Genomic DNA, 25,975 nt, shown 5'->3' on the forward strand with positions numbered 1-25,975 from the left:
TTCTCAAAATACCACTGCTTTTGATATCTTTCTGCCTCACAAGATAGCTGCATAATTATGCATTGTGTTCATAAATTTAGTGGGTCATAAAAAAAGTACAAAGGACATGAATGTAAGATTGAGCAAAGAAGGAAGATTCGAATGTTCATGAGGATGGAGAGAGATAAGGAAGGGAAGAAGGTCAATGTGAACAGAAGGTTGTATGTACTTGTTTGCTTGTGTGTGGGTGGAAAGATACATTACTTTAATAGGCCATATAGGATGGACATAAAAGCAACTACACTAAACTTAGTTTAGATTAAATTTAATTTAAAATTGAAAATTAAGTTAAACTAAAAGGGCAAACAACAATTCTCTGAAGAAATAAGTGAAAAATATCCCTTCTTTATACAGGAAAATGATTTATTTTAAGATTGGATCAGCAAGACGGTCTTCTTAAACTGAACAACAAATGAACATGATCTGAGATATAAATACGCAGGAGTAAAGTTTTGTTCATGGTCAGCTTTGTAGCAATGTGAAAGGAGGCAGTCAGAGAAAAAGGATTTGTATTTGCTAGAAAACTAAATTGACAAAGACAAGAATGACAATGACACAGAATACAATAGTACATTTGAGCAGTGTATTTCCTTTATTTCTCTAGTAGGCTACTACTCAGAACCACAAAGTGAACACAATACTACATGGCTATGTCTGTATATAAATGAAACTCTTGACAGCTCTGTTACAACACATTGGAGAGAGGAAGCAGGAGGGGTGCTGAATGTGCCAGCAGTGCTGAGAGCAGGATTTGTAAGTATGATTTGAACATATTAGAATTCCACCAGAATTTCTAGGTGTAACTGATATAATTAATTTAAGATGAGTTCACTAAATGAATAAATTTTAAACAGAAACAAATTGGAGTAAAACACAAGACTCAACCAGATTAAAAAAAAAAAAAAAAAAGGCTTCCATGACTAGACTATGTGCTGGTTAACATGAGATTCACAGGGATAGTCAGTGTCCTTCAGTGATTCAGCAAATGTGAACTTAATCCTACTGGAGTTCATGGTCCTAAATTTATGCACATAAATGCAGAACTAAATAGACTCACTGGGCTTAGGAAAAAAGATCACATGTAGCTGAAAGGAAAGGTGGTGTGGGTAAGGGAGGAGGTGTAAAAGAAGGAGCAAGGGGTAGACTGAATCTAAACACATTGTGTGCAAGTATGAAATTCCCAAATAATAAAAAGGAGTAATCAAAAGGCAACAGTAGATAAACAAGGCATGCACCATCATACTGTGCCAACACTAAGCAAAAGAAAGTTGGAGTTAGTATATTAAAGCAAGATGAAAGTGGCTTTCATAACAAGAAACTTTTGAAAGTGACATGAAAACAATAAGATAAATAGTAAAACAGAAAAGCAATAAAGAATGCCAATAAATCTTAACAAAACTGACAGAATTCCAAGTTGTCTAAGAGAACCAAAATCCTTCCAAATTATGTCTGTTAACAATGTATGAGAAACAGCCAATGAAGAAATATAACCTATAGATGTTCATGGAAATACAGACAAATCCACTTTAATTGCTAAAAACTTTCACACGTATTTGAGGAATAATTTACAGAAGAAACATTCGCTAGAGTTTTTTTTAATGAATGTAATATCGGTGGCCATATGTAGACCGAACACTGTGAATACGGCAATTTAATCAAGGTTTACATGTAGAGTCAATACAACACTGATTTTAAAGTGTACCACAGTGCTCTAGTAATAAAAGGAACAAAGTGTTCTCATAAAAAGAGGGATGTTGAACAATAGAGTCAAATTAAAAACTGAGACATGAATTCACACATATATAGACACTGTATTTTTTAAAGAAGCCAGAATAGCACAGTGGAAACAGTTAAGCCTCTTCAAAAATGATCCTATCAATCTGAATGTTGAAGAATGCTAATAGATTCATATTTATCACACTGTACAAAACTCAAGGCCAACTGATGAATACAACATTAAAATAAACACACTGAATTTTATGAAAGAAAGGGTAAGAAATCGCCTTGAACACATTTAAAACTGCCTGTATTATGAATGCTGGTGGAATTCCCCATGATATTGTTTACATGATAACATTCACTGCAGATAGCTTCTGGGAACTTGCCACTAGTTATACCTGATTGGTAAATAAAGATGATAAAAGCCAGTGCCTGTGTAGGACAGAGAGAAGTGAGACTTGTAGGATTCCTTCACTAGGGACCTGGAGGAAGGGGAAGGAGAAAGAGATCCAACATTCTTGGAAACATCGGGGAGAAATGCTATGCCTGAGAAGTTGCAAGACAGGAAGAGACAGATGCCATGTAGGAGTCTGGAGAGTGTTGCCCAATAGTGCTGCACAATTTGGTTACAGAGTAGCCAAGAGAAAATACATAAGGTAATAAATGTTAACTCAGGATTTTGGAGGAAGCTAAATTAGCCACATGGAGGTTAGAAAATAGCCCAGGTGTTGAGCTCTTTAAGACATATTAAACTATAAAGGCTTAGTGCATGTCTTTTTTTTTTTTTTTTTTTTGATAACCCAGAACTTTGGAGAAGGAAATGTGCAATGTTCTGCCCAAGTTTATATAATTATTTGATTCTACACATACTATCACAGGAAACAACATCCTAAACAGAACTTTGGTAGGGCAATGAATAAAAGAGACCTTATGAAACCAAATTGAATGGGATCTCATCCACCAAAAAATTTCTGCAAGGAAAAGAACAATTTTAACAGGACAAAATGTCAGTCAAGAAAAACTTTTTACTAACTCTAAATCTGACAGAGATCTAGTATACATGATAACTAAAGAAATTAAACCACTAGTAACCACCAATCTAATTTTAAAAATTACAGAGGAAAACAAAGAATTCTCAATAGGTGAATCTCAGAGGGCTGAGAAAGTTTAAAAATATTCAATATATTTAGCAATTAGGAAAATAAAAATCAAAACTACTTTGAGCTTCCATTCTTCACATGTAGGAATGGTTAAATCAAAGATACATTATTTGCAGATGATATGATAGTATACTTAAGTGACTTTCAAAATTCCACCAGAGAAATGCTAGAGCTAATAAACAACTTCAGCAAAGTGTCTGGTTAAAATTAACTCAAATAAATAGTTGCCTTCCTCTTTAAAGATAAACAGGCTGAGAAAGAACTTAGAAAATTGTCACCCTTCACAATAGTCACAAACAATGTAAAATATCTAAGTGTGACCCTAACCATGTAAGTGAAGGATCTGTATGACAAGAACTTCAATTCTCTGAAGAAGGAAATTGAAGAAGACCTCAAAAGAGAAAAGATCTCCCATGCTCATGCATTAGTAGGATCAACATAGTAAAAATGGACATTTTCTCTAAGGAAATCTACAAATTCAATGTAATCCCCATAAAATTTCAACTAAATTTGTCATAGAGTTACAAAGAGAAATTTGCAAATTCATCTGGAATAATAAATGCAGGATAGAAAAAAACTATTCTCAACAACAAGAACAAATAAATTCCAGGGGACTCACCATCCCTGACTTCAAGCTGTATTACAGATTAGTTATGATAATATATGCATGGTATTGGTAAAAAGACTGGCATGTAGATCAATGGAACAGAATTATAGACCAAAAGTCCAACCCACAAATGTACAGTTACTTGTTCGTTGACAAAAGAGCTAAAAACATGCAATAGAAAAGGACAGCTTCTTCAACAAATAGTGCTGGTTCAACTGGAAGTCAACATTCAAAAAGATGCAAATCAATCCTTTCTTGTCTTTATGTATAAAGCGAAAGTCCAAGTGTATCAAAGACCTCCACGTAAAACCAAGTACACTGAAACTAATAGAACAGAAAGTGGGGAAGAGCTTAAAACACATATGCACAGGGGCATCCAGACACCAACAGATAACACAACACACCAAGAACTTACAAAGGATGAAATGTAGACTCTTCTACAAATGCTGTTGTGAAACAGGATTAGAAACTGCAGTTTGATATTTGTCTGTTTTATACACCAAATAAAGTAAAAGCAGATCAAAAATTCAGAATAAAAACTCCTAGAGTAAAACAGAGAGGGAAGTCCTTCAATGCCAATGGTCTTGATGATGACGTTTTCAAGTACAACATCAAAATCAGTTGATGAAAGCTAAGTTAAACTTTCCTACAAAGAAAGTTTCTGCATAGCAAAAAAAGAACCCAACCCTCTAAGAAGACAATCCTTAGAATGAAAGAAGATAATTGCAAACAAGACACTTAATGAGAGATTATTAGCCCAAGTTTATAGGTAATTAATAACATTATTTAACCAGAAAGTTAAAATCAGATGAAGTATTTGTTAGACTTTTTTTCTTCAAGAAAATGATACACATTGTAGTAAAGTGTGTGGAAAGAGATTTAACATCACTGATCTCAAAGTTACACAAATGCAGTTCACCATGAACTATAACATGTTCTAACTGTTAGCAAGCCTGATGTCAAATTTCAAAACAAATGAAAGATTTATGTGATCTGAAGGAATAATCAGTTCATAGTCTAGTAATCACCTTCCACTCTTGGGTGGGGGTAGAAAATGCTCAACATTCATTATTTCCATGTTTGAAAGTACCAAAGAATAAGCAAATTTAAAACAAACTAAAAAAATAGTCTTGACAGTGATATAGAGGGAGAGATTCTAGTAAGTTGTGGAAAGCCAATGGCTGAGGATAAGATAATATTCAGAACGTAAACATGTCGAAAGATGTATGACATGATAATGCCACCCCATTCAATCTAGTTTCATTTTAAACAACCTGTTTTTGTTTCAATTTGGTTGTGATTTGATTTTTATTTAAGACAAGGTCTCTCTATACATTCCAGGCTGGATTCAAACTCCTGATCCTCTGTCTCAGCCTCCCACATCCTGGAGAAGAGTGATACATCATAATGCCTAGCCTTACAGAAGCAATAAGTTCTTTCTAGGATCTGTTTTTGAAAACAACAACAACAAAAGTTATTGGCAACAAATGTGCCTGAAATACCTTAAACTATGATAATATTTATACTTGCACAAGTCTCTTGACTTGTGTATTACAATTTCTTCACAAATCATTAAAAGCAATAAAAAAAGTTATGTGACAATTAACGTGAATTTGAATGCTACGCTTAAGATAGAAAAGCCATTTTGTGACATATATTTTGTGACATTTATGTGACAATTAAGCCTTATGTTAATGGGCTTATGATAAGTAAACATTTTTAACATCATTCATATATTGTTTTCTAATAGAAATGTTAATTAAACTTTAAGCACTACAGTATGGTTTTCTTCATTTTATCTCTAACATTATTACTTTATGATACTGAAATAAACATGAATATTTTTAGGAAGGAGACAGTACCCTATAGAAATATGCCAAGAGCAGAAATATTTTTCCAAAAATCATTAAAAAAGATCATAAATCAAAATGAACAAGATACAAGCCAAGTCCTAATGCCCTAGGAAAAGGCAAGACCAGATATTGCTACCTTCCATGGGGGAGGAGCCTGAGGTACACCTTTATGGAGTGAGTGGCCTTCCACTCTGAGTGACAGCTCCTCATGTAGTGCCTGGGCAATGTCATAAACAGCTGCATGGACTTTGTAGCTTGCGGGTGATGTATTCATGTCCCAAAGATGCAGAGGTCGTGAGCTCAGGGTGCCATTTTGCTCACATCGACCTAGTTCCCTGATACTGTGCTGATCCAAATATAAACATTCAAATAAGATAGACCACACGTCCTGTATAAAAATATCATGAGGATATTTTTTAGGTTGAACACTTCTGAGAAAATCCTTGAATCCCAGAATTTCATCCACATGAACAGACAGTGATAATCCTCCACCAAAGTATGTATAAACTTTATTTTGTTGAAAGGGTAATGTGGTGATGTCCCAATCAGAAGTTGTGACCCAGACAATACCAAAAGGAGCATTACAATAGATTTTATAGACAAACCTCAGAAGAGAATATGTGTCACCAAATGCAATGATAACACTTGTCATTGTCAATCTTTCAGATAAAAGTTGCCTGTGTTTTGTGTCCTTAACAGGAAATTCTAAAACCTTTTCTGTAAATGCAACACAAAGTCCATGGTTGGCCATCTCTTCTGTGATCTCCCTAAGGAAGACTTCTCCCCTCATGTCATCTGGAACCACCAGGCCAACCCAGACCCAAGAGAAGTATAGCAGCAGTTGTATAATTCCCTGGTACAGGGCTGTGGAGTGCACAGGAACCTGGTAAGGAGACTGGAGCTGGTCTCTGGTCCCAAGACTCTGGTCAAAAGGAGCATAGCTGATCTAAACAGAAAGAAAATTATTACTTAACACAAAACAATTGTTTTTATTCTCAATCGATTTGGTTTATCTTCTCTGTTTATGCACTCTAGGAAAAATTAAACAGTTAAGTAACTTTGCTAAGGAATTACAATCTTGTTACCTGTGATCCACCACTTTCTTCTCACTGCTCAAAGGAAATGTGTCTTTCTATTGCACTTTTACAAAACATATCAAACAGGGTTACCAAGTGTCTATCTCCTTCTCTCAGTTCAGGTAAACAAGCCAAACACAAGCAGTTGTTAATCAGTCACTTCTCATACCAAACCTTTCATCTTTCTCACAATAAAAGTAGAGAAATATTAACAATAAAAAAATATATTTTGGGCTCGTAGAGGCTGAGCAACTGGTGGGCGGGAGACCTGGGCTGCCGGAGAGCAGAGAGATCTCTGTGGAGTGCACATAAAAAGTGCACACCCTAACTTGCCCTGCCCTACTTTGCCCGATCCAGCGAATGGGAACAGAAAATTTAAACTTCTGTTTCCACCAAGAGGCGACTTCAGGAAGCAGAGCGGAGCCTGGCCCATCTGCAACCCAGAATGGTGGCTCATAGAGGTTGAGCAACTGATGTGACTTCAGGACACAGAGCGGAGCCTGGCCCATCTGCCACCCAGAACCTGGGCTGCCAGGGAGTAGATAGATCTCTGAAGAGTGCACACTGAAAGTGTACGAGGGAGGCAGACCAGATCCAAGTGAAAGGCAAGAACATATCACTGACAACAAAATGGCAAGAGGAAAGAGAAAGAGTATATCCCAAGGAAACCAAGACAATCTAGCAACACCAGAGCCCAGCTCTCCCATAACAGCAAACATCGGAATTCCAAACACTCCAGAAAAAGAAGACACAGACCTGAAATCATACCTCAAGATGCTGATAGCGATTCTTAAAAAAGAAATGGAGGGAAAGCAAAAAGATTCAGAAGATTTTAAAGAAGAAACAAGAAAAACACTCAAAGAACTCAAAGAACTAGAGGAAAACTGAACCAAAGAAATAAAGGAATGGAAGAGGGAAATTAAAACAGAAATTGACACAATAAAGAAAATGCTAAAAAAGATAACCCTAGAGTCAGAACACCAAAAAAAGAAATCAGAAGTCACAAAAGCAAGCATTTGCAATAGATTACAAGAGACTGAAGAGAGAATCTCAGGGGCAGAAGACAACATTGCAAACATAGACAAAACAGCCAGAGAAGATGCAAAAAACAAAAAGTTCCTAACCCAAAATATCCAGGAAATCCAAGACACAGTGAGAAGACCGAACCTAAGGATAATAGGAATAGAAGAGGGAGAAGAGTATCAACTAAGAGGCACAGTAAATATCTTCAACAAAATCATAGAAGAAAACATCCCTACCCTCAAGAATGAAATGACCACGAGCATAAAAGAAGCCTTCAGAACTCCAAATAGGTTGGACCAGAAAAGAAATACCTCCTGACACATAATAGTAAAAACATCAAGTGCCCAAAGTAAAGAAAGAATACTAAAAGCAGTAAGGGAAAAAGGTCAGGTAACATATAAAGGCAGACCAATCAGACTAACACCCGATTTCTCAACAGAGACTATAAAAGCTAGAAGAGCCTGGACAGACATCATGCACTCCTTAAGAGACCAAAAGTGCCAGCCCAAGTTGCTATACCCAGCAAAACTATCAATCGCCATCGATGGAGAGACAAAGATAATTCAAGACAAATCAAAATTCACACAATATCTGACCACAAACCCAGCACTACAACGAATTATAGGTGGAAAACCCAATACAATGAGGGAAAATACAGCCTAGTAAAAACAAGAAAACTCCTAAACAAGAAAACTAAAAGAAGTAAAAAACACAGACACAACTCAACCCAAAAAAGCAATAATGGCAGGAAACAGAAACAACTATACCTTGATATCTATTAACATAAATGGTCTCAACTCCCCAATAAGGAGACATAGGCTATCAGACTGGATACATAAACAAAATCCAGCCTTTTGCTACATATAGGAAACTCATCTCAGAGACAGAGACAGACACTATCTCAGAGTAAAAGGGTGGGAAAATAACTTCCTAGCAAACAGCTCCAAGAAGCAAGCTGGAGTGGCTATTCTAATATCGAATAAAGTAAATTTCCAACCAAAAGTTATCAAAAAAGATAAGGAAGGACACTTTTTACTCATTAAGAGGAAATCTCTCAGGAGGAACTCTCAATCCTTAAAATATATGCTCCAAATAAAAAATCACCACCATTCATGGAAGAAACCCTACTAAAGCTCAAAAAATATATTTCACCCCACACAATAATAGTGGGAGACTTTAATACCCCATTCTCACCAATGGACAGATCAGGGAAACAGAAACTGAACAAGGACACTGCAAAATTAGCCAAGACTTTGAACCAACTAGAATTAATAAATATATACAGAACATACTATACCAAAGTAAAAGAATACACATTCTCACCACCCCATGGCACCTTCTCGAAAATTGACCACATAATTGGACACAGAACGAGCCTCCATCGATATAAGAAGATTGAAATACTCCCATGCATCCTCTCAGATCACCATGGTATACAGCTGGTCTTTAACAAAAACAATGACAACAAAAAGCCCACATACACATGGAAACTAAACAACACTCTGTTAAAGGATAGCAGGGTCAAAGAAGAAATAAAGAAAAAAATTAAAGATTTTCTAGAATTCAACGAAAACAAAAACACAACATACCCAAACCTATGGGATGCAATGAAAGCAGTATTGAGAGGAAAACTCATAGCCCTAAGTGCTTCCAAAAAGAAACTGGAGAGAGCTCACATCAGCAACCTGACTGCACAGCTAAAAGCCCTAGAACAAAAAGAAGCAGATATAACCAAAAAGAGTAGACGGCAAGAAATAATCAAAATTATGGCAGAAATAGACCAAATAGAAACAAAAAGAACCATTGAAAAAATCAGCAAAACAAAGAGTTGGTTCTTTGAGAAAATCAACAGGATTGATAAACCCCTAGCAAGACTAACTAGAGGGCAAAGAGAGAGTATCCAAATTAACAAAATCAGAAAGGAAAGTGGCGACATAACAACTGAAACTGAGGAAATTCAAGAAATCATCAGATCCTACTACAAAAACTTATACTCCACAAAATTGGAAGATCTGGAGGAAATGGACGAATTCCTAGACAGATACAAGATCTCAAAGTTAAACCAGGACCAATAAACCGTCTAAATAACCCTATAACACCTAAAGAAATAGAAGAAGTCATCAAAAGCCTCCCAACCAAAAAAAACCCAGGTCCAGACGGGTTCAGTGCAAAATTTTATCAGACATTTATTGAGGATATAACACCAATATTCGCCAAACTATTCCAAAAGATAGAATCAGATGGAATATTACCCAACTCATTTTTTGAGGCTACATAAACTTTCGTACCTAAACCACACAAAGACCCTACACGGAAAGAGAACTTCAGACCAATCTCCCTTATGAACATTGATGCAAAAATACTCAACAAAATCCTTGCAAACCGAATCCAAGAACACATCAAAACGATCATTCATCATGACCAAGTAGGCTTCATCCCTGGGATGCAGTGATGATTTAACGTAAGGAAATCCATCAACGTAATCCACCATATAAACAAACTCAATAACCAAAATCACATGGTCATCTCACTAGACGCTGAGAAAGCATTCGACAAAATCCAACACCCCTTCATGTTAAAGTCCTGGAAAGAACAGGAATCCAAGGCCCATATTTAAACATAATAAAGCAATATACAGCAAACCAACAGCCAACATCAAACTTAATGGCGAGAAACTTGAAGCAATCCCACTAAAATCAGGGACTCGACAAGGCTGCCCACTCTCCCCTTACCTATTTAACATAGTACTGGAAGTCCTGGCTGGAGCAATTAGACAGCAAAAGGAGATCAAGGGGATACAAATCGGAAAGGAAGAGATAAAAACATCACTCTCTGCCGATGACATGATAGTGTACTTGAGTGACCCCAAAAATTCCACCAGAGAACACCTACAGCTGACAAACAAGTTCAGCAAAGTGGCTGGATACAAAATTAACTCAAACAAATAAGTAGCCTTCCTATACTCAAAGGACAAACATGTGGAGAAAGAAATTAGGGAAAAGGTACCCTTCACAATCATTACAAAAACTATGAAATACCTTGGTGAGACTCTAACTAAGTAAGTGAAGGACCTGTATGACAAGAACTTCAAACCTCTAAAGAAAGAAATTGAGGAGGATCTCAGAAAATGGAAAGATCTCCAATGCTCATGGATTGGAAAGATCAACATTTTAAAAATGGCCATCCTACCAAAAGCAATCTACAGATTCAATGCAATCCCCATCAAAATTCCAACCCAGTTCTTCATGGAATTGGAAAGATCAATGTGCAATTTCATTTGGAATAACAAAAGCCTTAGAATAGCGAAATTCATCCTCAACAACAAGAAAACATCTGCGGGAATCACTATCCCTGACCTCAAGCTATATTACAAGGAAATTTTGCTGAAAATGGCATGGTACTGGTACAGAAATAGGCATGTGTATCAATGGAATAGAATAGAAGATCCAGAAATGAGCCCTCATGTTTATGGCTACCTGATTTTTGACAAAGGAGCAGTAAACATTCAATGGAAAAAGGATAGCCTATTCAACAAATGGTGCTGGTCCAACTAGCACTCAGCATGCAAAAGAATGAACATAGACCCTTTCTTATCTCCTTGTACAAAGCTGAAGTGTAAGTGGATCAAAGATCTCCACATTAAATCAGATACACTGAAACTATTAGATGAGAAAGTAGGGAAAACCTTAGAACATATAGGCACAGGAGAAAATTTCCTGAACAAAACACCAATGGCTCAAGCTCTAAGGTCAAAGATTAACAAATGGGACTTAATGAGATTGCAAAGTTTCTGTAAGGCTAAAGAAATCGTCAAGAAAACAAAACGGCAACCAACATAATGGGAAAAGATCTTTACCAACACCACATCAGATAGAGGCCTAACATCCGAGGTATACAAGGAACTCAAAAAGCTAGACACCAGAGAATCAAATAACCCTATTAAAAAATGGGGTACAGAGCTAAAAAAAACGTTTTCAGTCGAGGAACACCGAATGGCCGAGAAACATCTGAGGAAGTGCTCCACATACTTAGCCATCAGGGAAATGCAAATCAAAACAACCCTGAGATTCCACCTCACACCAGTCAGATTAGCCAAGATCAAAAACTCAGATGACAGCAGATGCTGGCGAGGCTGCGGAGAAAGAGGAACACTTCTCCACTGTTGGTGGGGTTGCAAGCTAATACAACCACTCTGGAAATCTGTCTGGCAATTCCTCTGAAAATTGGATATAGTACTACCTGAAGACCCAGCTATTCCACTTCTGGGCATATACCCCAGAGAAACTTTAATACACAACAAAGATATATGCACCACAATGTTCATAGCGGTTCTATTTATAATAGCCAGAAGCTGGAAGGAACCCAGATGTCCTACAGAAGATGAATGGATACAAAAATTGTGGTACATATACACAATGGAATACTACTCAGCCACCAGAAACAATGACTTAACCAAATTCTTAAGAAAATGGCTGCATCTAGAGAATATCATTCTGAGTGAGATAACCCAGTCACAAAAGAACAGACATAATATGCAGTCACTGATAGTGGGATGCTAACCCCAGAGGCTTGCACTCCCCCATAAACAACCCACAGACTGTATGAAGTCCAAGAAATAAAGAAAACAAAACAAAACAAAAAAATTTTACAAAACAAGAAAACTTTAACTATTTCCATGTTACATTTTGTTTTACATGTACTTTAGCTCATTGTAACTATTAAGTTTTCAAGGCATACAATCAAACCTTGAAAAAAATCAAGTACTGACTAAAAAATATATTCATATAGTTTTATGTAAAAATTATGTTAAAATCTGAAAAAAAGTACTGACAAAGATGTATAATTTTAAGCAAAAAAATGTTTAAAATCTGTACATTTATCTTTGCTTTGTAAAATAAAGTTGTTTAAAAAATATATTTTACTTTTGGTCACTAGTCATTTTTAATTATCCAATGAATAAGAATCTATGAAGCATTTTATAATCCACTAGTGAATTATATTATTTCCCTAGAATTTCCTATGTCTTTTGTCTTTCTGTAATGCTTAATCTGCAGTCAACTACCCTAAAATAAACTTGCTTAGGATAGTAGGCTAACTTTGTAACTCAATGAATGTTGTAAAGTGTCTCTTTTACAGGATCCTCTGGTCACCTCCATCACATTGGTATTCTTTTTACCAGAAAACATTGATTGAAATGAGTACACTTTTATTCTTATGCATTTTGGGACATCTTTTTGGAGTGGGGTGAACTTGATCATTAATTGCCTAATCTGCTATATCAAATGACCAGTTATTAAATTCAATTCACAATTCAACTTAATCTAATATTGGTATGAAACAATTCCCTTTATTAAATTGTGCTCTTAAATGAGTTACAAGATTCTTTATTCAAGAAATGTATTTCCAAACTTTGGACAACATAATCGATCTGCTTTACTCAAACTTCGATCTCTCTCTTCGATGGTGGTATCAGAATATCATGGTATCTCATTTCCCAGCTTGGGATATGATCCACTTTTCCACACAAATTCCCAAAACAATCTTCTAAATTCAGATGTCCAATGTGTCACACCTGAATCCACACTTCATGCCCTGGTTCTACTCACTGACTTCTCACCAGGAATATGTTTGATGTTTATTGAATATTTTACTTTTTGGATCCAAAATCATGATAATAGGATACAAAGTGTCAATACATGCTAGCTGACAGTGAGAGGGGGTTGGGTGAGGAGAAGGAGCATGAATAGGAAAGAAAAAATCAGAAAATAAAATGAACATGAATATGTTGAGGAAGAAAACTCTAGCACAAAGGAATATTCAGTATTTAGCAAGTGCACAATAGTAAGCAATTTAAATAAATGATACAAGATGACACACTTTTTATATTAATATACTTTGATAATAGATTCATGAGTCTAATGAAACTAAATTAATGAAGAAAATATGACTTTTATATTGATTAACGTAACTTCTTGATTAAGCATATTTTTAAAAATCTGAAGAAACTAATGTTAAACAAAAAGTGAAAAAAAATATGTGACAAATCCTATACAAAAATAAGGCAAGTCTGTGATGGAGAGACCTGTCTTCCTGTGACAGGACAAACCCATGTTTTTTTAGGTATCCAATCCAGATGTTACTCTCAGGAAGATGTCTGTTCCTTAATGGAGATATGCTGACAAAGTATAAGAGATCTAGTTTGTCATTCCCTATGAATCAGAGGGCTGTGACAATCGACCTTCTCAGGAGAGAACTGATTATCTAACAACCACTTACTGTTCAGGGCTTAAAAGGAGGAGTAACAGCACCTCACAGAGTCTGCAGACACCTGAACAGGCCTGGATGAGGCTTACTGGGGAGGCAGGCATGGAAATGGAAGGTCACAGAGCAGGAACTGAAGAATTAGGTAGGAGTAGGCTTTGCTCATCAGTTATGGAAGGAGAATTTAGTTCCTATTTACTGACAAGGAGCTGACATCAGCATCAAACAATAACTGGAGTTATTAGTTAATATTAGGCCTCATGGAGCTAAAAATAAAGTATAGTTCTATACATTCTTGAAGATGTCATGATGAGTCCATTTCTTTGTAGGCTAACGTGTGTGTGTGTGTGTGTGTGTGTGTGTGTGTGTGTGTGTGTGTGTGTGTGTGTGTGTGTGTGTATTTAAAATGAGGCAGAGGAAGTGGCACAAAGATCTGGATGTAAATCCTCCTGGATTTGTATCCTCAGCATCCCAATAACAAGTCAGACATGGCTGTGTGTGCTGGCTCTGTGAGCTTTGATCTCAACATATCTGTGTACAGACAGCTAAATCCAAAGAGCTTGCTGACTATTCATCTCAAAATCTCAAAGGTTACTCTGCAGTGAAAGACTCTGTTTCAAGGCAGCAGTGTAGAAAGTGATGGAGAAATATTGTCTGATCTCCTGGTGTACTTATATGCTTACCTGTCCAGTCTTGACACACCACAGTTGCCACATGCCTCCTACACACACATACAGGCATATACTCAAGCACACACACATGCACACACATGCATATGCATGCTTAAACATTGAGAGAGGGAGAAAGAGGGAGAAGAAGGGAGGGAGAGATGGAGGGAGAGAGAGAGAGAAAGAGAGAGAGAGAGAGAAAGAGAGAGAGAGAGTAAGAGAGAGAGAGAGAAAGAGAGAGATTAATGAACATCCTTAACCACTAGGGGAATCTAAATTACAAATAGTTTATGACTCTGTCACCTCAGTTGTTGGTGATTTCACCATAGGAATAAATAGCAGGTGCTGAAGAGGTGACCCTGCAGTTAAGAATGTTCACTGTTCCTGCACCAGACCTGGGTTCCATTCCCAGTACCCTATGGCAACTCATAACCACTAGTAACTTCATCCAGATGACAACACCTTTTCTACCTTTCTCTAGGGACACTAGGAACAATTGTGTTGTAAACAACAGGCAAGCAGGAGAAACACTTCTCCACATAAAATAAAGCAATCTTAAAATCCAACCAAACAAAACCAAATAGGGAGAAAAAATAAAAAGCCTTATAGCTGCTAGTAAGAATGAAAACTGACACAATATGGAAAACAGCATAGAGATTCATAGACACTAAGTATAGACCAACCACATAGATCAGATCTACTACTCCTTGGTATAGGCACCCCATGCTTTAAGCCAAAGCAAGAAAAACTGCACAGCCATCTTTTGTTGTTGAGTTTTTTTTTACAGTAACCAAGAAAGTAAAAGAAACCAGGATATCATAAAAGCAATAGATGGTATATACTCACAACAGAATTATATATGACCATAAAGAATAAAGACATATTGGGAAAGATAGATGGAACTGCAAATTTTATATTAAGCAAAATAAACCAGACACATACTTTAAGTCTTCCCTTTACTGTCAGACATAGTGGTGTGTGGGGGGAGGGGGAGTGGAGAGAGAGAGAGATACAGCCAGACAGCCAGACAGAGACAGAAAGGAAAAGACACAGACAAATACACAGAGAGGGGGGAGAGGCAGGGAGAGAGAGAGAAACTAGGAAGAAACCCACTAGTCATGATAAGAAATGATAAAGTATTTCTTAAGGCAGAGGACAGGAATAAAACTCGGAACTAAAAGATGAAAGAATTTTGTTCAGAGAACAGAACAATAAGAAAGTTGAGTGTGAGAGGCATCTGGAATCAGGCAGTAAGAACAAAGTGCATGTGAATGACCATAATGTAACCCATGCATCATATGATGACAAAAAAATTAATTCTAAGGACCCCTGTTCAATTTGCATCAGCTGTGTCAGTTGGTTTATGACCACTCACTCACACACTCTCTCTGCCTACCCTCCATTTCTCCACATAAGAATGATCTACATAAAAGGAGTACATGGTTGAATAAGAAGATATACAAGAAAAATCAAAAGAAATATCCAACCTGGAAGACTCTCAACTCAAACACAGACACGAAAGAAACATGAACCTCCAAAGCAATGTGATAGACCTCAAATTGTCACTCCTTAAATACAGTGTACAGGGATACTGACATGGATAAAATGTCGGATAAAAAAATATAAAGTTTACTAGTAATACTACGATCAAAGGGCTAGAGTGTATTTACATTGCCATTCAATTTTAGCTTGAAATCCTACCAAAATCAATATAATAAGAAAACACCTACAAATAGGATACAAAGTTAAATTATCCAGGTTCGCATATGATATATTTATCTCTGAATGTTTTCTCATGGGCTCTTCCTGGAAAATTAAGTATGAAACTCTCAGACCTAATATACACTTTCATCAAAATAACAGTATACAAAATAAATATCCAAACCAGTACCTTGTTATTTATCAATAATGAATTTATAGAACAAATTCACATGGAAATAATCCCATGCACAATAAAAAAGCACCTAGAAATCTGTCTAAGGAAAAAGATGGAAGAATTTAAAGTCATTAAAATAGACTCCAGAAGACAGAAGAAATTTGTATGCACGCAAATTGGCTGAATTAACACTGTAAAATGTTCCAAATGATGCATAACACTAATCATAAACAAAGGAAATTCCAATGTTCATATGGAAACACAAAGACCCCTATTGAACAAAGCCACTATAAATAGAGAGGGTACTGGTACATATCAATTCATGTACCAGATCTTAAATTATATTATTGAGCCATAGTAACAGAGCAGCCTGGTGTTGGCATGATACAAACCTCTACACAAACCAAATAGAATACCAATAAATAAACTTTCATAACTATAGTGAAAACATATACTAGAGAAAAGATAATTGTTTCCACAAATCACTACAGAAACTGAATGTCTATTTACATGTAGAAAACTTGAAGTAGAGTTATCTGTCTCCACACCCTGTGCAAAAAAAATTCATTTTAGTCAGCTCAGACACATTGTAGTAAAATTTAAAACTTCAAATTAACAAAGGAAAGCTAGGGGAAAATCTTCAAAATATTACTACGGACAAGGATCTACTGAAAGGACTCTGGTAGCAAATCAGACCATGGCATGGCTGATCAGAGGGCTAATGGAGTGAAAAGGCTGCAGAGCAAAGGGAAGGATCCTATGTCAGGAAAACAGAATGAGGTGCTGTCACGTGAGAGGCCAGAAGTCATTGAGAGGCAGCAGAAGGAAGAGTGACAAAAAGAGACGAGCAAATTATATACACATTTCTTACAAAAATTGTTTTCATTATAAATGTCGTAATATGCATAGGTTTAGAGTCAAACACTTAAAAAATATCACTCAGAAAAACTATAAGAGAAAAAAATGGTCAGGCATTCCCAGCCCTAGAGAAGCAAGGGGAGCTGGATTTTTGCAAAGCAATCCTGGGATACGGAGGAAGTTCAAGACCAGACAACTCAGCATGGTGAAAAGAAATCACAGATATAAACAAATAAGTAAAAATAAAAAATAATAAATCAACATGACAACCTAATGCATTAGAGGAAAATTTTAACTTACTTCACTAATAACATCATGGAAAAGGTTAATGCTTGATCACTGATATCTGAAGACTAACATTACTAAGTACCACTTTTAAGTTTATTACTAATTAAGGTTCATTGAGCTTATAGATACTACTACTCTAGTATTGTTAATAAAAGGTATTACTGATCACAAAAATATTTTAAACACAGTCAGAAATTGCAACTTTTGCTCTAACAGACAAAAATTGAGACAGACCAAATGGCCAGTCAGAGTAAGTCTGACCAATGTCTCTTTGTAAAAATAAATGCTATATGACAATCTGAGCTGATACCACAGTAAAATAGTCAGGAATATGTCCACAGTAGTTACAGTGAAGATACATGAGTAGAATTATAATAGTCCCCATGCTTTGTTGATACTCTAAAACAGGATACAAGTGAAAGACATTAATAAAAATGCTAGAAGGCTAAGAAAATTTTCTTGCATTGGTCAGAATACAGGTTTGCATTACTTTATATTTTCAAATTTAAAGGTTTTTAAATTAAATTTATTATACAATCATTTCATCTTATGAATAAATTATACTTATTGTCAAAATGACAACTAAATAGTAAATTATTAAGCAATTTTATACCTCATCAATAAACAAAAACTGAATTAGTATTTAGTACTACGCTATTGTGTATAACCTAAGGAACCAGGATTCCTTGCCTACCTGTGGAACATTGTAGAGACTTAGAACTCGGGAGATCTGAGTTGAAATTCCTGTTGAAACACCTCCTATCACTGCAACCATCTTATCAGTCTTCTCGGGTCTGCACCTGTAGTTAGGAAGTGGGGGGCTCTCTCCTGAGAGCAAAGACATAGAACTCTCTATGGTCCTCATCTCATTAAAGTCAACATTGAAGAGATAAAATCCCAGGGACATATTGAATAGAATATTTGGGTTCTTGTTGAGTTTTTCTACAGCAAAAATTAGGGCCAACATGTGCTGATAATGTTTGGTGAAATCCCTAAGAGAAAAAATTAAAAAGACGACTTTTTGTTCCTTATTAAGAATATTTTTAATTAAAATATAATTACATCATTTAACTTCCTCTATTTTCTCTTTGTATATTCTCTCATGTTCCCTCTCAAATTCTGGATGTTTATTTATAACTACTTCTGTCATATAAAGAATATATGCAATAATCCAATAAAAAATATTTTATATTAAACATGTAGAGGAATTTGTCTTTTAAAAGAAGATTCATCATACAACTTATTATCAAATTCACAATTTTTGCTTTTTTGTGGTTTTTTTGAGACAGAGTTTTACTTACTCTGCTCAGGATGTATATAAACTCATTTCATAGACCAAGTTAACCTCAGGTTCACAGAGCTTCACTTGGCTCTGATTCTCAAGTTCTTGGATTAAAAGTTTGCACTATCATGTACTATCAATGTACTATTGTACCTTTTTACTATGGAAATTTGTGTCTGAGAAAGTAAAATTGAGGACTAAATCATGTGAAAAATAGCAAACATTAAAGGTTAGTATTTTATGTGGTATTCAAAAACAGGATAAAACCCAGGAAAATACACAGTGCTTGATCATCCTTGGCAATTGAAAATAAAAGTGTCCAGTCATTTAAAGCAGGAAAACTGTAATACTCTCAGTACATTAAACATAATGAAAACAAAAATATCATTTTAAAAGTGTTTTCAAACAAAGCCTTCTTGCCTATTTAAGAGAATTCAGCATGAATAGGGAAGAGGCACAAGACATAAAAATAGCTGAGGATATATTGGCATTTGGTGGCAACTGAAGAGGGAGGGAGAGTTTCACTTGAGGTTTGCCCAAGTAGCTTTTCTATACGTAGATTATGTCTTATACTCCTGCAGTACAAACATGCCTAAATGAACTCAGTAATAAAAAAGTGAGTAACAGAGAAAGAGAGACAGAGAGAGAGAGAGAGAGAGAGAGAGAGAGAGAGAGAGAGAGAGAGAGAGAGAGAGATAGGTGAGAGGAGAGAAAGGGAGGGAGGGAGAGGGAGAGGCTCTATGAGGTTGAAGACAGGAGTCACTGGAGAAGAAACAGTACAGAAACCACATATTTTATACATGTATGAAGTCCCAAAATATTTTTAAAGAGAGAATACAAACACTTACGCAAAAACTTGTTCTGGTATATGGATTGGATTTGTAAAGCCAAATTTACTTCTAGTGTCTTCATCAGTCACTCTAAGGGAAAAAATTCCTCCAATGACAAAATCCCCATCTTGATAGTAGCCAGGAGAAGCATGTTTATTTAAGGAGAAACAAGAAATTTGTTCCTGGAATACAATGAGAACAATCAGGAGAGAGAAAGCAATGAATAATTTCATACTAACATTGACAAATAATTGATAAAACCCAGAAATCTGTTCAGTTGAGAATCTTGTGCTAATCAATCCCAATAGCACATCAACAAACAGATAAAACATGTGTCTGTCTGGTCTGTGTAGATCAAGTTTATAAAGCATTGTTTTGTCCTGATACAGGCCCACCAGGATCCAAACTCTCAGTTCCTGGGAGTATGATCTGCTTTGCACCTACTTAGCCCTAGATGATGTCCCCTTTCACAGAGTTACTGTGAGTCTCAAAGGGCTCAGGAACCCTCACTTGGCACCTGGGAATCCTGATTCTCACCAGAAAAACACATACAATTAAGAACAAGTGTGAAGTACTCAGAAACACCTGTGGGGTGTGTACACTCAGTGAGCTGAGACTCCTCAAAGTCCCAAGGTAAAGAGAGAATAACCAGGGAAAAGATATTAAGTTATGAATGGGCACCCGAAGGAGGCATTAAACTGCTCAGTGTTTATTGGGGGAAAGGGCTGAATTCTTAATCATTAAACATCAGTGTCATTTAGAATGTTTTTGTAAGATCAAGCCAGAGCCTTATATTAAAATAAAATTATTTCTGATTACTTTATAGGGTCAATTATCAACTTTTATGTTTTTAACTTTATTGTATATACTTAGGAGTACAATATTTTGAAATAAAAATACAAAGTAAAAATTAAATATAAATGTTTAATTCAAACAGTTTTTTAACCACTGGCATGATTTTAAATTTACTTATTTCAAAGAATGTAAATAAAGAGCTACTATTAGCTTTTAGAAATATCTATTGTGCATGAGTCCAGTGTGCTAACCTTTTATTTCTTTCTTCTGTTCTCTTTCCTCCCTTCATTCATTTATTCTTTCTTTCATATTTTTGGTTTGGGCACTGTAGAAGACTTAATTTAGAATGTGGTGCATACTAGCCAAGTACTCTACCATAGATCACATCTTTAGCCTTCTAAAAATCTTTAAAGGTAAGGAGCATGTTGCCTAGGATATCCTTGAATTTGTGACTTTCCTGCTTCAATCTTCTGATCAGTATGTTTGCAGGTTGGCATCACAAATAGTAGTTATTACCATATTTTGATGTGAAAAACAAATGCATATTTATAATAAAAACCCAGACATGTAGAGATATGTCATTTATGTTTTTCAAGTCATATTAAATTCATCCAACATGAATTTACAAAGAAAATACATTTCATCAAATCTATTTAGAGGGTAAAAGCCTGAAGGTAAGAATATTTAAACAGGTTTTCTTCCTTAGAAACTGATGGAAATCACAGGTTTTCCTCAGCTTATTTCTATGGGTCTGTGGATTATAACATGGTTATTCTTTAGTTTAAGGCTAATATCCACAAGTATGTAATTACATACTATACTTATCTTTTTAAAACAAATGTATGTGTACTATTCTTCCTTTTTGGATAACTTTTACTTACATTTAAAATGTTATCCCCTTTCTTGGTTTCCTCTCCACAAAGCCCATATACTGTCTGCCTTCACACTGCTTCTAGGAGAATGCTCCCCAAACTACACACCCACTCCCTTCCACCTCCCTGCCCTAGCATTGTCCTACACTGGGGCATCAAGGGCCAAGGGCCTCCCCTGACATTGATGCTTGACAAGGCCATCCTTTGCCACAGTTTTCTGACAAACTGTCAGACTTATTCCCACAGTGGTTGTACCAGCTTGCACCCACATCGGCAGTGAAGGTGTGTTCCTCTTTCTCCATATCTTCACCAGCATCTGCTGTTGTCTGAATATGTGATCTTAGCCATTCTGACTGGTATGAGGTGAAATTTCAGGGATTTTTTATTTGCATTTCTTTGATGACAAAGGATGTTGAATATCTTTTTTAGTGATTCTTGGTCATTTGATATTCCTCAACTGAGAATTCTTTGTTTAGCTTTGTCCTTCATTTTTTAATAAAGTTATTTGTTTCTCTTGAGACTAACTTCTTGAGTCTTTTGCATATATTGATATTAGCCCTCTATTGGATATAAGATTGGTAAGATCTCTTCCCAATCTGTTGGTTGCTATTTTGTACTAATGACAGTGTCCTTTGACCCTGTGCCAGAGCTCTCTTTACCCAGATTTGGCTGGGAGATAACTGATCTGGGAGCAGTATGGGACAGGTTCCTTTCAGTTTCTGTCTGCACCAGGATCTGACCCTGTACCATAGCTCTCTGTACCCAAACCCTGCCTGGAGAAAGATGGTCTCCCAGGAGTGCTGACACACAGGCTTACGGGAGGGTCAAGATACTGTCAGTGACAACAATATCAGCTAACACACCACAGATAACTAGTTGGTGAGAGGCAGAAGCAAGAACCTAAGCAACAGAAAACAAGACCACTTGGCATCATCAGAACTCAGTTCTCTCATCACAGCAAGCCACAGATACCCCGAAACACTGGAAAAGCAAGGTTCTAATTTATAATCACAGTTCATGATGATATCAGAGGACTTTAAGGAGGACACAAATAACTCTCTTTAATAAATACAAGAGAACACAGGTAAACAGCTAGACGCCCTTAAAGAGGAAACATAAAATTCCCTTAAATAATTACAGGAAAACACAACCAAATAGGTGAAGGAATTGAACGAAATAATCCAGAATCTAAAAATGGAAATAGAAACCACAAAGAAATCACAAATGGTGACAGCCCTGGTGTTAGAAAACCTAGGAAAAAGATGACAAGTCTTAGATGCATGAATCACCAACTGGATACAAGAAATCGAAGAAAGAATCTCAAGTGCAGAAGATAGCATTGACACAACATTCAAAGAAAATACAAAATGCAAAAAGCTCCTAACCAAAAAGTTCAGAAAATCAGGAGTCAATATTTGTCTTTCTGTGATTCTGTACTTAACACAGGAAAATATTTTTTAGCTTCATCAATTTGCTGGCAAATTTCATGTCATTGTTATTTTTGCAGCTGGGTAATATTCCATATTCCACATATTCTTCATCCGTTCTTATGAGGAGGAACATTTAGGTTGTTTCCAGTTTTGGGCTACCATGAATAAAGCTACTATGAACATAGCTGAGCAAGTATCTTAATGGTATGGTAGAGCATCCTTTGGTTATATGCACAAGTATTATATAGCTGGGTCCTGAGGAAGATGTATTACATTCCACTTATAACAGTTGGGTTTGGATAATAATTTCTGGAGAAATAGGGATATTCTTGGTGTTTTGGTAAAACCTTCTGTAGATATGTGTGAGGTCAATATGAATCATAACATCTTTTAGTTTTATTATTTCTCTATTTTTTTAAGTCTGGATGACCTTTCCATTGGTGAGACTGGGGAGTTAAACTTCCTCACTAACATGAGAGGGTTCATATGTGAATTAAGCTTTAGTAATGTTCCTTTTATGAGTGAATGTGTGTGTGTGTGTATCTGTATGTGTGTGTGTGTGTGTGTGTGTGTGTGTGTGTGTGTGTGTGTGTGTGTGTTTAATATAGGGCATAAATGCTCAGAATATAAACTTCACCTTTGTGGATATTTCCTTTTATGAATATGAAGTATGCTTCCATATCCTTTTTGGTTAATTTTGGTTGAAAGTATTTTGTTAGATATTCAAACAGCTACACCTACTTGCTCTTTTTTTGTTTTCTTAGAAAATTTTTCATCTGTAACTCCTGTTCACTTATGTAGATGAAAACCTATTTCAAAGTTTCCTCCAGCTTGTGTGATTTTATAGGTTTTTTTTTTTTTTTTCATTTTCTGGGCTTTAACAGCTGGATTAATTTCCTTGACCTGTTTGTATTTTTCTGTGTTTATTTAAAGGATTAAACCATTTAAACTTTAGGGGGAACAGGAAGGATAATATATGGCAAGGACAGAAGAAAATAATAACTGGAACATGCAAGTGGAACTAGGGTGTATCTTGAAGTTAAGCTAGAAACCTAGGGCAATGGAAAATCCCAGGAAGCAATCAAGGTCAACTTAGGTAAGACTCCTAGGAATTGACAATATAAAGCCTGAATGGGACATCTCCAGAAAACAGGCAAGACTTCCATGGATGTACTGGAACACCTAGCCTACCACAAACCATTTAGGTTACAATTTATCCAGCCTACAAGATTTGCTGGGAATAAGTTTGGCACAGAAATTTTGGGAGGGGCCAACCAATGACTGGTCCAAGTTGAGATTTATAGTATTGAGGTAGCCCATTTATTACAGTTCCTGGAACCCAAGATGCTATAGCCCAGAGATCCACAATAGAATCAAATAAAAAGCACAAAACTCCAAGTACAATAAGGGGGGAAAAGTTAATGAAATATTTTTAATGATATTCTGTTATTCTCATAAACTGGTGTCTATCCAAGTTGTCATGAAAAAGGCTTCACTCTGGAACTATTGGAAACAGACACAGAGACCTACTTTCAAAGATAATCAGGAGCTTGGCAAATCCTGCAGAAGAGGAGAAGTAAGGATTACAAAAAGGGTCAGTGACATAAAGGATACCATGAGAAAAAACTCATAGAATCAACTGACATAGGCTCACAGAGACTGAACCACAATCAGGGATTCTACACCAGACTGACCTAGGTCCTATGCACATATGTTACAGTTGCATACCTTCATCTTGTTGTGGGTCTCTTAACAGTGTGAGCGAGAGCTATCTTTGATGCTGTTGCCTGCCTCTCCCACCCATTCTTCCAACTGAATTTTCTTGTGTAGCCTTAAAAGAAGAGAAAAAGCCTTATCTTATTGCACTTGACATGCCATGCTGGCAAATATCCATGGAAGTTCTGCCATTGTCTGAAGAATACTGGAGGAGTGAATGTGAAAGACTTCAAGAATAAATACTTTAAGTCACACAATGAAAAATTAAAGAAGGCACCACAATATGGAAACACCTTTTATATTAATGTACTGGAGGAAATACTATTGTAAAAACAATTATTGCACCAAAGGTATTCTACAGGTACATTGTAACCCAATACAAATTTCAGTGACATCCTTTACACTATTAAAATAAGCAACATTAAAATAAAAGTAATGGTAAAACATATGTTTTAATATTTTGTGAAAATTAAAATTTTGGCAAATGTAAATTGTAATTGTAAAACCTACATGATGGAAGTAGAATCAAATCTGGCCTGGAGAACTAGAGGACTGATGGGAGGGAAAGGGAGATTTGTTCACCATGGAGTATGTACGTATATGAAGATGTTTTCAAAAGAGAAATGATACACTGGTCCCGTTTTTCATTCAGGGCTAAGAAGCAATGGAAATACAGAGCATGTGTACCCTGTATTGACCTCCAATTGAAATGCTTAAGGCTTTCTCGAAGTTAGATACTGACTTCTGGAAACATGAGGTCCAAATGTTTTTATTAGGAATGAATATAGAATTGTACTAAAACACTTAGAAGCTAAAGTTATTTATAGAGACAATGATAGACAGAAACACACTCTCAAAGCACAAAATTTAAGAGACTTGAAGCATTGAATAATATTTATTGTTACATGATGTGATGTAGCAAATAGAGATCAAGAAAAACAAAATATTTAAGGATAGGAGCCAGCGGTGGTCCAGCGGTGATCCAGGGAAACAGGATTGGAACAGTGGTGAGCCAGTGGTGGTCCAGCGGTGGTCTAGGGGCCCAAGATTGGTGAGGAGACATTCTGACTGACCGGAGTGCATAAAGATCTCTATGGAGAGATCTCTGCCGAACATGAAAAAAAGTGCGGTCCCTCGGTTCCCCCTCCCCACCCCAGCTCAGTTCAGGGAACCTGTGACCCAGCATCGGGCTGTTCCCAGCCAGACCATGTTGAGTGCAGGGCACGCACTAGGACTGTCCACCACCAGGAGCAGCAGTGACCCAAAGCTGGTTCAGTGGTGATCCAGGGACACATGACTGGAAAGGCGGCTTTCACACTAGCCTGGGTGCAGATAGATCTCTGCAGAGCACTCAAAAAGAGCGGTTCAGCTCGGGGAACCAGTAACCCTGCATTGAAACAAGACTGGCAACAAGATGGCAAGAGGAAAGGGAAACCAAGAAAACCTGGCAACACCAGTACCCAGCTGTCCCAACACAGCTAACAACGGAATATCAAACACTCCAGAAAAAAAAAGATGCAGACCTAAAATCATACCTCAAGATGATGATAGAGATCCTTAAACAAGAACGGGAGAAAAAGCATAAAGAATTAGAAGCTTTTAAAGAGGAAACAAGAAAAACA

At 36.4% G+C, this 25,975-nt stretch overlaps 1 protein-coding gene across 1 annotated transcript in view; it reads right to left on the bottom strand.

Annotated features, from left to right (window-relative positions):
* The window catches only part of LOC308418727 (vomeronasal type-2 receptor 26-like), a gene marked incomplete at both ends in the record, with an annotated part of 35,322 nt that extends 15,549 nt beyond the window's left edge, over nt 1–19,773 (bottom strand). The window contains 3 exons of the mRNA XM_080914206.1: nt 5,515–6,324; nt 18,123–18,420; nt 19,559–19,773. Coding sequence (XP_080770332.1) covers nt 5,515–6,324; nt 18,123–18,420; nt 19,559–19,773 — 1,323 coding nt within the window. The remainder of the gene's footprint in view (nt 1–5,514; nt 6,325–18,122; nt 18,421–19,558) is intronic.
* Between the last annotated feature and the right edge of the window lie 6,202 nt (nt 19,774–25,975).

This window comes from Micromys minutus (assembly GCF_963924665.1).
Source record: "Micromys minutus genome assembly, chromosome: 3".
NCBI classification, from domain to species: Eukaryota; Metazoa; Chordata; class Mammalia; order Rodentia; family Muridae; genus Micromys; species Micromys minutus.